Source organism: Salvelinus namaycush, chromosome 12 (genome assembly GCF_016432855.1).
Source record: "Salvelinus namaycush isolate Seneca chromosome 12, SaNama_1.0, whole genome shotgun sequence".
NCBI lineage: Eukaryota > Metazoa > Chordata > Actinopteri > Salmoniformes > Salmonidae > Salvelinus > Salvelinus namaycush.
The window spans coordinates 36,847,613-36,862,754 of NC_052318.1; the positions used below are offsets into that span (position 1 = coordinate 36,847,613).

The following is a 15,142-nucleotide window of genomic DNA, read 5'->3' on the forward strand; positions in this document are numbered from 1 at the left end:
CAGCACTCTGTTACAAGTTAATTGTGATTTTTTTTGTACACACTTGATATGCATGGATGATCAACAAAATATTGTATGTGGTGACAGGGAATGGAAAGAGAGAAATCGATGGATGCACAGTACATTTTAATATAATATTACAATTATTAATAGTAACCACAATATCAATAAAACCCCCTGACTCAAAATTGAAATCAGTGAAGAAGCATCTTTTTTTTCTTTTTTTCTGTATTTCTTTTTTTCTTTTACATTTGAACATTACACCGGTTCTCTTCTGTTTTCTCATTTAAATTATTACTTGTTTATCTCCACATCATTCAAAAGCATCCAGTATTTTCCTTCACCTGGTTGTTCTGAACAAAAGAGCTAATGAAATGAAACATCAGGTGAAATGAAATATCAAATACATTTGCAGCAGGAAAAGTACATCATCAGAATATACACCACTCATTCCATCATCATGTTTACAACTCTTACTGCACTTTAAAGCATGTCATTAAATGTCTCTCTATATTCGAGCAAAACCTGTCCCTACACATACTGCATAAGAAATCTGCGCACCAAGCTATGATTAACAGGATGAATCATTTATTCAGTGTCTTCTGGCTGGATCTCAATATTTTAGATTAGAAGTTGACTTACACCATACAATGAAATCCAAAGACATGACCACAAAACATTGGTAGTAATTAATCAGTTAATTGCGATCTGTCAATCTGTTTATTCACCCCTGTGTGTGCCTATTCTAGAGAGGAGCAACGTCCAATAATCCTTCATACTTCACCCCAGAGACACAACCATTTTAAATAGCCAACATATACATGTGCAAATAGGAAATGGCCTGTTCTTTCTTTACTGCTCACAGTGCAATGATTTACTATTTTTTCCATTCAATGTTTTAATCTATTTGCCACTAAAATAAATTAAACCTGTCAACAATTCCAAGATATAACTCACAGGACTGAGGTATGGTATCAAAATATTTGCCTTCCTAATTCATTTGAAAAGAGAACTGATGGAGAGAACAAGCGTTATACACTGACTCTACCACAGAGTCCAGATACTGTGTCCCAAACTTAACAGGAACAAGCAGGAGGAAACAAACAACAACAAACTACAAACAAGTTGAGTTTTTCTCTCCGGAGTATAAAAGTGTCAGAATGCGCAGAGCACTGTAAAATGCTTAGGCTCGATTCTTCATTCTTCAACACTAAATACAGTGTGCTTTGGATGAAATGATCACTCTTTTTGAAATAATATTGATTTCTAAATAACAGTTGGTTAGACAAAAGATACCAATGATCTTTTTGTTCCTTTAAAACTGAACTCCCCTTAAAACTGAACTGAACTGTGCACTGAACTCACCTTTTGTAAATATGCTGGTATGACACTTGTAAAGTTATTCAGCTTGAGTATTTACAGAGCAAGCCATCAGTGTTCTGTCCGACACTGGGGTAGTCACTGTCTCCGAGCAGTAAAGGATAATAGTATTTGTTTAGAGCTTTTTTTCTATTCACACGCTAGAACATTTCTTTGACACACCATCACAAAAATATGCTATCCTCTCATCAAGTTGGTTATGCATGATTGGAATAATATTTACAGTTACATTTCTTTTTCTTAAATCTTGAATTCACAATGTATTTATATGAAATTGTTTATAGTATACATATTTTTTTTCTAAACAACAAAAACAACACTTATAAAAAAGGACCATAAAAATATTGGAGTCCTCTTTGTATTGCCCAAAAAATAGGTAATTATGGTTAACAATGAGACATCACAAAAATAAAAAACAGCTACTAAAATGCATTAGTTAGTTACACTCTCGAATATGTCATTTGAAATTAAATGGATGTTTTTTTCCCAAACCTTTCCACTTTGGATTATATTTTTTGTGCAAAAAGACACCTGAAGCTCTGATCTGTTTTGTTTAAATGATTGGTACCAAAGGTGTAGGCATGACTTGCGAACATTCAACTATGACCCCCAAAGAGAGAAGCAAAACCATTTACATGAGTACACTAGAAGACAAAAACATTTACATGAGTACACTAGAAGACAAAATCCCAAATAAGGTGAAACTAAAATGCCTCTCTCTGAAGCTAATCAAAGAACTAATAAAAGAAAGGAAAAAAGTGAATGAAATCAACATGAAACATACCAAACCAGGTTGTCAGGTTACGGGTTTGGATTATGATACAGCAGTTTCTTTTTTTCTGAGATGATTTTAACTTTTTTTTTTTTTTTTTTGTGGTTCCACCTCCTCTTATTTTTCCTGGGTGATGCTGTAGTGCTTGAAGTTGGATGACATCACCTATACTCAGAGCTAATTAGAAGCTTCGGCCTGTCTTCCCTGGACCACCAGATAGACTCTGCTGAGGAACACAGATACAGTGAAACAATTAGGAACATGTACATTTTAAATAGCACAAAACATGACCACAAGCTTCACCATAACCTAGCATACTAACAAAACAATACGAGAATCTTACAACATAACATTGTTTGCTACTATACAATGTGTGTAAGACAATGAGGAACATCATCATAGGTATAATAGCAATGAAAAACAGACTTACACACAACCACAGGAGACTACAAATGCATTCTACTATAGTGGAGTGATCACAAGCACAGCTATGAGGAGGAACTCATTCTCCCAGAATTCCAGTTTACATAAACTGCATCTAATACGGTTGCTTTCTCTTGCCTCATACACTTTGAACACCATCAGAGTTAACAAAGGTTAATTTTGTGTGTTTACATTCTTGTCATTATTTAGCAGATGCTCTTATCCAGAGCAACTTGGGTTAAGTGCATTGCTCAAGGGCAAATCAATAGATTTTTCACCTAGTTGGCTCAGGGATTCGAACCAGCATCCTTTAAGTTACTGACCCAACGCTCTTAACCGCTAGGCTATGTGCCACCCAGCTGTGTTCAATGATATTAATAACTGGAACATTGGCTATTATCTTCAGATGAGTCCCTGACCAACAACGTCAACCAGAGACAATAGGCATTACACAGACGTTGACATGTCATGGGCACGCTTTACTTGACACATTGACTTGACTTTAAACAACAGGAGAATAAAACCAATCTTTTGCCATGAATGCAAACCAGAGAAAGCAACAGTACACAGTCAATTTAACCAAGAATATCATTTTTGTTATTCTATTGATGTAGGCCTATAGGATTAGTGAAAGATATACAGTAAATCAGGGAGGACAAGTTCCACAACAAAAGCTTCATTATGTATTGTAAAAGCATGCAATATTATTAATTTGCCATTTGCGCACACATTTAGCATTTTAGACTTAATTAAAAAAGCTTGTTTCTGTATCTGTACAAGTTTATAGGATGGTGATGTGAAATATAGGTTTCCTGTATGCATTTTTACAGAAGAAAGGAAAGGTGAAATTGCAGTTGATGTAACAAAGTGATGAGGTAAATCTAAAGAAACAGATGGGTAAAGACTGCTGAACAATATAAATGGAATATAATACCTCCAATGAGATGGCAACCAACCACCTGTTCAATGGTATCCATTTGTAAAAGCTGTCGCAATCAACGGGCCCTAAAAGTGTACAGTCAGTACCTTTGTCAGTATGCATTTCAGGGGAAAAAAGAGTGAGTACATTGTATCCATTTTGTTCTGCTAGCATGAATGGGTATTCTCTGTTCCTGTTCATCATTTTGATCACTAGAGCAATAGATAATCATCATAAATCTCATCGGTTTTTAATTCTCTTAGGGGGAAGAACCTGTCCCTTGTAGCATTTTACAGATTTCATTGTGCTCTTTCTTACTCAGTGAGGGTGTTTACACTGTTATTCATTGATCTTCAAGACCCCACAACTACTGGAGGTCAATTACACATGGTGATGGAATGTTCACATCTTCTAAATGATTCAGTTGATTCTAATGATCAGATGGAAGAGAGCTAGAATTGAGTAAAACGCTACAGGGATGATTGAATGATGACATATTGAATGAATCATTAGCACAATAGAGACAAAACAGAAGGAAAGTTTGAGAAGAGTGCGAATAGAGGCAAATTGAAGCACAATGTGTTTTGAAGAGAAGATTTAAACAACAATCCCTCAACACATAGTTGCCAGCCTAGTCAACTACTGCACAAGGGCCTAAGGACCTGTGAGGGACATAAGATTTCACTTTTTACATACATATATATACTCATTCATGCCAACATGAACAATATTCATTAATTCATGCAAAAGCTACTTAGCATTGTCATACAAAATCTCTTATGATGATCAGCCTGTTCTGCACGCTCTCTCCATCGTGATCTACTGTATGTTATTGTGCATAATGCCAATCACCCACATTGTCTGTAACCTATAAGTGAACTGGGACACTGACACAGCATTCTTAGAGGGCAGAAAGAACAAAACGCCAATTTGTATTTTATTTTAAACTGAGCCGGTTATCTAGCTTCTCATCTGTCTATTGTGTCTAACAAACCAAGGACGCATCGATTTATAGAAACGCTTCAATGAAACATGCTAAAAAGATCTAAAATGTTTAATAGCCATTCGTTTTCTTTGTCATCTTGTTCAATTCAAATCCAAGGGACAAAGGGGGCTTGAGCCCAGTCCATTATTGTTTATGTAAGGGATAATCAAATCTATCGAAGATAATGAACGACGTGGAACTGACCAACGCGTAGAGCCCCGAGTTGATTATCCATTTTATACCATGGCTATAGTTTAACACATTTGTCGATAGAAATGTGTTCAACATCCACTGAAGTAGCTAGCAATTTTACTAGATAGCTAAAGTAGTTGCTGTGGTAACCAAACAGACTTGCTAACCAAACCCTCAGTCCTAGCTTGCCATTATGAAAATCGAATTCAACAATACCAATAATGTTTTCAATTCGACTCTTGCTCAGCTCAAACATAACATGTAAGAATGAACGATAGCCATTCAATTCCACCGTGCAAATATACTGTGCGTTATAGGGAAATAATGCACACTCTAGAATGCCATTCAAGCCAATAATAAATGAGTATTCGACAATGCCATGGTATAAGACAGTAACTGTTCTGGCATTGACATCATCGTCTGACGTCTCTTATGTCAGTGCTATGACACCAAACTGGGAGATCTTGTGGCAAGTCAAAGTGACTGAAGTCATCCGTTAGGTTGTAACATGTCAAGTTCCACCATGTGATTACTTTGGCTGCATGTAACACAGAAAATAATTAAAAGGTGCATTTTAGTTCTGAGTCATTTCCCTTCTTAATGTTGTCGATAGAGACACAATCTGCATGTGCACTGGAGGTGAGAAGGCTACCGCGGCGATTCACTGGTTCATTGGACTCTGTTCGATTCATTGAGTCATTTTAAAGTGGATTAGTTTGAATGGAATTTAGTACAACTGAAGTAGAACTTAAAAACACATTTTGACAGCCCTTGTGGGAAACCTACAACCAAACCTGGATTTTATTTTGTAAAGAAGTATAGCTGCATCAAAAATATCATATCTCTCTTCACATAATATTGTTATTGAGAAATGTACAAATGGGTGGCCTTATTCTGACTAGCGTTCAGACAGGGAAAATATTTAAATCTCCCCAACAACAGCTTGATCCCATGTGAAATAGGGATCCAAATGAATTCAGAAGCCTGTCCATCTGTATCTGGGTCAGCTAGACTATGGATGCAAACTGCAAAGGTTAAAACAAAAGAACAGAAAACAATGGGCGCAAGCATGCTATTTTAAAAGACAAGGAGATAACATGGTCTCCTGCCCATTTCTACCGCTGTAATCCAATCTAAGTGTTTTTATAGAATTTTCTGCAATTACTCTTGTTCAATGGGCCTATGCTCCTTACTGTATGCTTTCATGATTACTGGTTTCCTCTGTCCTCAGAGTCCTGACGTTTTCTGAGAGGCAGCTCATTTCCAGAGAATTCATCTGATTCTAAAACCCCCAAAACAACACTGAACAAAAATATAAACGCATCATGTCAAGTATTGGTCTCATGTTTCATGAGCTGATATAAAAGATCCCAGAAATGTTCCATATGCACAAAAAGTTAATTTAGCTAAAATAAATCCACAAATGTTTACATTTCTGTTAGTGAGCATTTCTCCTTTGCCAAGATAATCCATCCACCTGACAGGTGTGGCATTTCAAGAAGCTGATTAAACAGCATGATCATTACACAGGTGCACCTTGTGCTGGGGACAATAAAAAGCCACTCTAAAATGTGCAGTTCTGTCACACAACACAATGCCACAGATGTCTCAAGTTTTGCGGGAGCGTGCAATTGGCATGCTGACTGCAGGAATGTACAACAGAGCTGTTGCCAGAGAATTGAATGTTAATTTCTCTACCATAAAGTAAAGTACCCGGTCTCCCGGGTGGCGCAGTGGTCTAGGGCACTGCATCGCAGTGCTAGCTGCGCCACCAGAGTCTCTGGGTTCGCGCCCAGGCTCTGTCGCAGCCGGCCGCAACCGGGAGGTCCGTGGGGCGACGCACAATTGGCATAGCGTCGTCCGGGTTAGGGAGGGTTTGGCCGGTAGGGATATCCTTGTCTCAGTATGTAAAAAATGTAATCAAATGTATGCACTCTACTGTAAGTCGCTCTGGATAAGAGCGTCTGCTAAATGACTAAAATGTCAAATGTAAATGTAATTTTAGAGAATTTGGCAGTACGTCCAACCGTCCTCACAACCGCAGACCACGTATAACCATGCCAGCCCAGGACCTCCACATGGTGCTGAGGAGTATTTCTGTCTGTAAAGCCCATTTGTGGGGAAAATCTAATCCTGATTGGCTGGGCCTGGCTCCCCAGTGGGTGGGCCTATGCCCTCCCAGGCCTACCCATGGTTGTGCCCCTGCCCAGTCATGTGAAATCCATCAATTAGGGCCTAATGAATTTATTTAAATTGACTGATTTCCTTCTATGAAATGTAACTCAGTAAAATCTTAGAAATTGTTGCATGTTGCGTTTATATTTTTGTTCAGTATACTTCTGACATTTCCACTCTCTGTCTGACACGTGTAAACTAGGAGACACTAACAAGCTGGTGACAGTTTGAACAAGTTCACAGTGTTTAAAGAGGCAGGTGACTGGCAGAGAGGGATATGAACATGAATTAATTCAGAAACTTTGGCGGTGCAAAGAGACAGGTCAGTAATAAGATTTAACGTTGAGCAAATTAAATGGTTTGATAGCGTGTAAGTGAACTTCAGTCCTATAGCAAATTCTATAACAAACATGTTCTTTCTTCCTAAATTGAGACCAACAAATATTCAACCAATCAGACATGGCACCCCTGACAACCAATAAGGCAAGTTGCAAAAAGCCAATTAAATATTTTTTTTCTGCAATGTGGTGCTTTTGTTGGGATATCATGTGAGTTTTACTTGCCTGATAAGATTACATTAAACTTATGCAATTTGGTCACTCCCTCTCATAACATTCTCTTCCTCAATTGTTTTATGCATTGTTTTATTTACATAAGTCTATTGTTGACAGGATAACACACCAGCCCTGTGATCCTCCCCATCTGATTGGTTCAGTCAAATCTCATTAGATCTTTTTAAAAGTTTGATTTGGCACAAGTGATTCACCTGGAGTGTAGTTAGTGGTGAAAACAGTCACAGTTAGAGAGGGAGTTGAGCAGTGATGGGCGGTGTGCATTGCCTACTGCTCTGCTTTCTTGTAACACTAACACATCTATGTATAAGGACAGCAGTCTAATGGGCTAGCTAGACAAACAGGACGGTCAGTGAACAGAGAAGGTGTACTGTACTCACTGCCATGCTGTGGCCGAAGCCGGAGCCAGGCTGGGGGCTAGCAGCACTGATGTAGTTGCCCACATTGGAGTCCTGGCCTCCAGGGCCGTACAGTTCGGCTACAGGCCCAGGGCTGTTGGCACCAGGGAAACCTCCAGGCCGAGGTGGGTTTCCCCCTGCACAGAGAGCACAGCAGGGGCGCAAAAGTTCAGTTACACCATGGTGCACCATAGAGCACAGATGAGAACTTACATGCAGCTAGTTCATTCTAATTAATTCTAGTTCATTCTTCCACAATATATACATTCACATCTAAGAATACATTACTGGATTCATATGTTTGGCAAGAGGTATATTAAGCAATACTATAATTAAACAGAGCACACACATTAGTGAGAGATTGGAAATGCCATTTCAGGCCTGTTTGCATGTTAATCGCATACATTTTGTTGGGGATTGACAAAAGATATGTTGCAGGCTTCAGGAGGCAAGAGCAATGTAATAGATGAATCCAGTGTGATATTCTTGAGATTTCTACATGCTAGGTATACTATACAGTGATAACACTCAACCATGCACAATAGAAACCATAAGCAGACCACCAGAGATACTTGGACCATGCTAGTAAGGTTGCAGCTTAAAAGGTTAAGTTATGTATGTTGTGGACAAGTGTTCATTTTAATGAAGTTATTTTGAATATAATTGTCAAGAGGTACCCTGTAGTTAAGGGGGCAGCTCAGTTGCTTTGGATTCTATACTCATGCAGGTATGAAACCAGTTAGTTTTTTTGATTTGCCTATACATCTAACCTGATTGGACAAAACATTCCAATGTAAACTCAGCAAAAAAAGAAACGTCCCCTTTTCAGGACCCTGTCTTCCAAAGATAATTCGTAAATATCCAAATAACTTCACAGATCTTCATTGTAAAGGGTTCAAACACTGTTTCCCATGCTTGTTCAATGAACCATAAACAATTAATGAACATGCACTTGTGGAACGGTCGTTCAGACACTAACAGCTTACAGACGGTAGGCAATTAAGGTCACAGTTATGAAAACGTAGGACACTAAAGAGAACTTTCTACTGACTCTGAAAAACATCAAAAGAAAGATTCCCAGGGTCCCTGCTCATCTGCGTGAACGTGCCTTAGGTATGCTGCAAGGAGGCATGAGGACTGCAGATGTGGCCAGGGCAATAAATTACAATGTCTGTACTGTGAGACGCCTAAGACAGCGCTACAGGGAGACAGGACGGACAGCTGATCATCCTCGCAGTGGCAGACCATGTGTAACAACACCTGCACAGGATCGGTACATTCGAACATCACACCTGCGGGACAGGTACAGGATGGCAACAACAACTGCCTGAGTTACACCAGGAACGCACAATCCCTCCATCAGTGCTCAGACTGTCCGCAATAGGCTGAGAGAGGCTGGACTGAGGGCTTGTAGGCCTGTTGTAAGGCAGGTCCTCACCAGACATCACCGGCAACAACGTCGCCTATGGGCACAAACCCACCGTCGCTGGACCAGACAGGACTGGCAAAAAGTGCTCTTCACTGATGAGTCGCGGTTTTGTCTCACCAGGGGTGATGGTCGGATTCCCATTTATCGTTGAAGGAATGAGCGTTACACCGAGGCCTGTACTCTGGAGCGGGATCGATTTGGATGTGGATGGTCCGTCATGGTCTGGGGCGGTGTGTCACAGCATCATCGGACTGTGCTTGTCATTGCAGGCAATCTCAACGCTGTGCGTTACAGGGAAGACATCCTCCTCCCTTATGTGGTACCCTTCCTGCAGGCTCATCCTGACATGACCCTCCAGCATGACAATGCCACCCGCCATACTGCTCGTTCTGTGCATGATTTCCTGCAAGACAGGAATGTCAGTGTTCTGCCATGGCCAGCGAAGAGCCCAGATCTCAATCCCATTGAGCACGTCTGGGACCTGTTGGATCGGAGGGTGAGGGCTAGGGCCATTCCTCCCAGAAATGTCCAGGAACTTGGAGGTGCCTTGGTGGAAGAGCGGGGTAACATTTCACAGCAAGAACTGGCAAATCTGGTGCAGTCAATGAGGATGTACAGCAGTACTTAATGCAGCTGGTGGCCACACCAGATACTGACTGTTACTGTTACTTTTGATTTTGACCCCCCATTTGTTTAGGGACACATTATTACATTTCTGTTAGTCACATGTCTGTGGAACTTGTTCAGTTTGTCTCAGTTGTTGAATCTTGTTATGTTCATACAAATATTTACACATGTTAAGTTTGAAAATAAACGCAGTTGAGAGTGAGAGGACGTTTCTTTTTTTGCTGAGTTTATATATAGACACTTTTTATTGAATTGAATATTGACTATCTACAGTATACATCTATTTCATCGTCATTTGGCCATTTTCTGATTCCAGTAAACTGCAGAAAGTGTTCTGATTACGTTTGTTAAAAATCCTACTCCAGCAAGAAAGCAATGGACAAGTGTTCTACAGACAGAGGAGGCAAAAACCTTGGGAAATATAAAAACATAAAAGCTTTCCCTGAGTTCATCCACAGGTACACAATGTGGAGATGTAAAAGAATCGCTCTGTGTAACCTCCGACCTATGCCCTGTGGCTAGGAGCGAGTCAGACTAATAAAAAGGCCTTTTGAAACCCAGACACCCAGCGATGGCCAATAACACTGGCGATATAAAACTAAGCCAGAGGGAAAGAGAAGGCACAGATGTCTTAAAACCCTATAACAGCTACACCACTTCAATATCCTCTGCTGTCAGATTCACATAACCCTCCATCTCACCCCTATTGAGAAACAAACCATGAAAATAAATGCACAAATTCAATTAGGAATGGAGGGAAAAACCTCTACAGAGCTCTGAGGCTCTGGACTGTGGCATATCTCCTTCACGAGGAGCTGTGGTGCGTGTATACAAATGGACAGTTGCTCTTTTACGGTAGCTATGTGCTTGAAGTTTCTATTATAAATATATACACAAAGCTAAATTTGAGCTCACGAGGCTAATGGAATCTGTACTGTACAGTGATTCCTTGCAAAACACTTAAAAAACAAGCTTAAGATGCTATTGAACATGCAAAACACACACACACCCTTATCAGATGCTATAGTCCTTCAGAAGTTGTGACACATCACTTACAAAACTTTGTTGTGTTAATTCATCTATACTAACTCTGAGCAGCACAAAACCCCTCCTACAGTGGGTTTCTTCCTAAATGTAAAATGAGAACCTGTCCCAGAGCATAGGGATCTAATGAGGGTGACACTGCTGCTTAACTGCAGGCCCTTTCCCATGGCTTGCCTCACTACTCTTATCTGTACAGAACAGCCCCTAATAGGCTTGCTTATTAAGCAATTACTGCTATTTTCAGTTTAAACGGTAATCCTAATTTCTTATAATTGGTGGATTCTATTGAACTGCGCACAGCATCCCCTCTTCATATGAAACAGGATTCATGCTTTTCCTTAAACCCTGGGGCTACACAGACTCAGCCATTAAGTTTAACAGCAAAACATGAGTTACACTTATTGGGGCTGACTGGTGGCTTAGAGGTGCCCATGCTAATTTAATGAGCTAGCCTTTGATTACACAGCATCTTTTAAGACACAGGTGACTCATCTAACACGCACCAACTCCACTCGCTGGGTTATTATTCATGTCACTTTGTACCTCGCTGCTGCTGTGACAAGATGTTTGTTTGGAGGGGAGCAAGGTGCTGACGCTAATGGAGTTCTATTCCTTCCCCGTTTCCTTGTTTTCAGAAACAATAGCATTAACTCTGAAAAGGAAGGTTCAACAAAAAGGCAAAGCAGGTGATTGAAGATGTGCCTCTGTGTCTGTGGGAGACTGGGGTGAGTAGATATGAAGAAACATGCTCAAGTATCTGAGCAATGACAACGCAGTGGGTCAATATGACACTGTTTATCCACTGTAGTTTTCAATTGCTGTTTTAAGTCCTGGAGAACACAAAACTGTTTTTTGCTGTAATCGGGTCTTAATAACTGAAGCAGTTTGTATACCGTATCTTACTAATGCACACAAGGTCCAACCGAAATTTGAATCCGCTTTTAACCCAACCCCTCCGAAAGACACATACTGTACATTCACATACAGGTTTTGGAGAGGTACAGGGGGCCGCCACACTGAACACCTAGGGCACAACGACAGGCAATGACATCTACGATTTGATACCAGCAACCCTCCAGTTGCCAGCTCACTTCCCGACAGATTTTTCCCGTCGGACCCGAACTGGCAACCCTTCAGTTACTGGCTCGCCTCTCTAACCGTTAGGCTACCTGCCACCCTGTAGAGGCAATTTAGGTAGTTTACAATTAGAGGAGTTTACACTTGGAGGAGGTTTACAATTAATATTTGGAGGAGGTTTACAATTAACATTTGGAGGAGGTTTACAATTAACATTTGCCATGAAAGCGTTTCTACTCAAACTGGCGGTGGCAATTTCCTCGTGGCTGTGAATCTCTGTGGAGAACCAGAGCTCAGCTTCCCCACCTGTACCCATTGGGCATAATTAGAAACCAGAAGGAGCCTTTACTACCTGAGGAGGGCCACAAAACACTTCCTCCTCTACAGCCAAGCGCAGACAAAATAAAATAATCGACACACTATACAATCCCCACATCAAAAGCTGTGCTTTTCAGCACTTTGACTTTGGATGTTGACCTATATGCACAATGCTGTAGGTGTCTTAGCAAAGCTGTTTGTTCTCCCCCTCTTCTTTACAGCTGTGTGTAATCAGAGCCCACTCATCACCACTCTGTGGATAAATGCAGGAAGTGGTTGCGGGCCTGCAGTCCTGCCATCCCCTGTGAAGCCCTAGGACAGACATCCATCCCAATGAGTCAGGCAGGCAAATCTCCACCCAGACTGGGCCGGCCTCCAAACCAGGAGATCTGTGTAATCTTCGCTGTTAAGCATGAGGCCTAAAGATGTCCTTTCCTGTCCACTGCCAAAGCCAATGAGGCAGGACTAGTGAGGAGTACAGGGACGGACTGCAGGGGGCCTCAACACCTGCCGCTGCCTGCTGGTCACCACTCCTCCACTGGTACAATGGAGTAGGACTCTACAGAGCAGTGACAGCACCATCATTCTGTCTGGATGGGTCGTCATCATCATCAGACATCATTACTGTCTCTATTCTACATGGCCACTTTATCTGAACACAAGGATAGGACCTGGTCGGGAAGAGCAACACACCAGTAACCAAATTCACTTTATGCAGTCTAGCATACTTTCAGGAATATCATGTATTTCATTGTGAATAACATTGTTTGAGGATTTCAGCTGTGCACATACTGTATATGGAGGATGACTGGTAAACGGAGTGATACAACAAGAACCCTGACAAAGAGGGGCTCCAGCACTATCTACTGTGGAGCAGATCAACACCACCAAATCACATCTACAGCTCTCTGCCTGACATCCCCTGAGCTGGGGTCAGAAACAAAAGAAACAAACACTTCTCACAACCTTTTCCTCTCAACATTGTTTTTCTCAACAATTACTGCTCAAAATATGAGATGAAATTTACTGAAATGACATCTCTTGTTAGTTTTATCAGGAACAAACCTATGACCAAACAAATAGCTGACCCTGCAAGTTTAGAATGAGGGTAATCAATTGAAATGAAATTGTCATAGCTACGCATTATCTGTAGAGGAAATGGCATAGAAACACAATTGCTTTCCATTGAGTTATAAGATGTAAAACATACAGTTTTCACTATGTTTAGAATACAACCTTGGGAAAGACTAACCAAATTATAAACGCTTCTGCCAAAAACCAAACACTATCATAACTGAAACATACCACTGTTTTAGTGTAATGGTTAAATGATGCATATGACTATACTAGGATGTAATGTTACTATAATGTATACACAAATCATGCCTACTGATTGATTGCCTAGTTGTTCACAGAACGATAATGGAGGTGATCATGCTTTCACCACAGGTCCTTTCATTTTCCTTCACTCAATCATTCACAATATACTCTAACTGAATAACTCTTTCAGTCAGTCAGTCAGTCAGCTAGTCAGTCAGTCATTCATCCAGTCAGTCAGTCAGTCAGTCAGTCAGTCAGTCATTCATCCAGTCAGTCAGTCAGTCAGTCAGTCATTCATCCAGTCAGTCAGTCTCTCTCATTCAAACGTAGAGATCCAAAAGGTGCAAATGTCCATGTGGATCGAGACATGACAAGTAAATGTGAGCTTTCTCACAGAGGACATTGTAGTCCAGTCCTTTGCCTCCCATGCTCTGTTACATGCATATGGAGGAAAACATACATGTCCTCCCCTAGGTGCAAGCAGGGGCATGGAATAAACCTCACAAATAAACATAAAAAGGTACATTGGAAATCAAAAAGGAGGATAAAACATGCAATGCATTGCTGGCAAAACGTTCATCCTTTTCACGTTTCTTTTTCCCTTATAGACAAACAAAACGTAGACAAAAAAAAAGCATAGATCATCTGTATGGAGGAAACATCATGAATCAAACTGAACAGTCCAGAAGGTGAATGGGAGAGATGCGCACATACAAACCTGGGCTCTTAAACTGATCCGGGCTGTGCAGGTGCTGGAGGGGGGAGTTGCAGGCGGAGGTGGCATGCTCACTGTGCAGCATCTGAGCCGCCTGGGGCCCCAGGGAGCCATAGTCCGCAAAGGAGCAGGGTGCCCCCCTCTGGTCACTGGGCGCAGAGTAAAACCCGTAATCGGGAAAGCCTGAGAGGTACAGTATAGGGTGGGGAAGGGGAGGGGAAGGGACTCCATCATTGTGGAAAACGTTTGGTTTCATTGTTTCACAGTAGTCAATGTTGTCCAGACTCTTTAGCATGACATGGTTGGTGTGTGACATTATGACGGGTTCATTTAGCTGAGATACATGGCGTCCTCTCCCTGCTCTCTCTCCCCAGCAGAACCTGCTGCCAGTCTGTGTCTGAGGTGTAGGAGTCTGTCAGCACCAGACTAGTGCATCATCCCTCTAGGGAACCCAACACATTTCAATGGTTGACTGTCTAAGATAACAGGATGCTTGACTGGCTATCAACAATCATAAGACAAACAGTGAAGTGGCAGGACTGGCTGTCTCTGAAGCCTAGACACGAATCAGTCTAACCTGATTCCCTCACATTGTCCTGCAATTGACAGAGAGGGATGATATTGGAGAATTATTAAAAATGCAGGTCAATAGAGATTTATTTGAAGACTACAATGCTTACTGGATATACCTGAAGGAAACGCTCATCATTGAACGGGAGGAAAATGTAGAATGCTCACAAATCAATAATTAATTTCAAGCCTCTGGTTCTGAACCACTACAACTACAGATTGAGGT

General features: G+C 41.0%; 1 protein-coding gene across 2 annotated transcripts in view; it reads right to left on the reverse strand.

The window, feature by feature from the left end:
• Positions 1-235: 235 nt before the first annotated feature.
• Positions 236-15,142, reverse strand: part of LOC120057190 (RNA-binding protein Musashi homolog 2-like) — a 350,186-nt gene continuing 335,279 nt past the window's right edge. Inside the window, exons 12-15 of one of the 2 annotated variants that reach the window (XM_039005673.1) lie at positions 14,350-14,529; positions 7,799-7,953; positions 3,510-3,580; positions 236-2,378 (exon numbers count right to left, since the gene is read on the reverse strand). In XM_039005673.1, coding sequence (XP_038861601.1) covers positions 3,539-3,580; positions 7,799-7,953; positions 14,350-14,529 — 377 coding nt within the window. In that variant the 3' untranslated portion in view covers positions 236-2,378; positions 3,510-3,538. The remainder of the gene's footprint in view (positions 2,379-3,509; positions 3,581-7,798; positions 7,954-14,349; positions 14,530-15,142) is intronic. The other variant, XM_039005674.1, reaches the window with a different exon arrangement.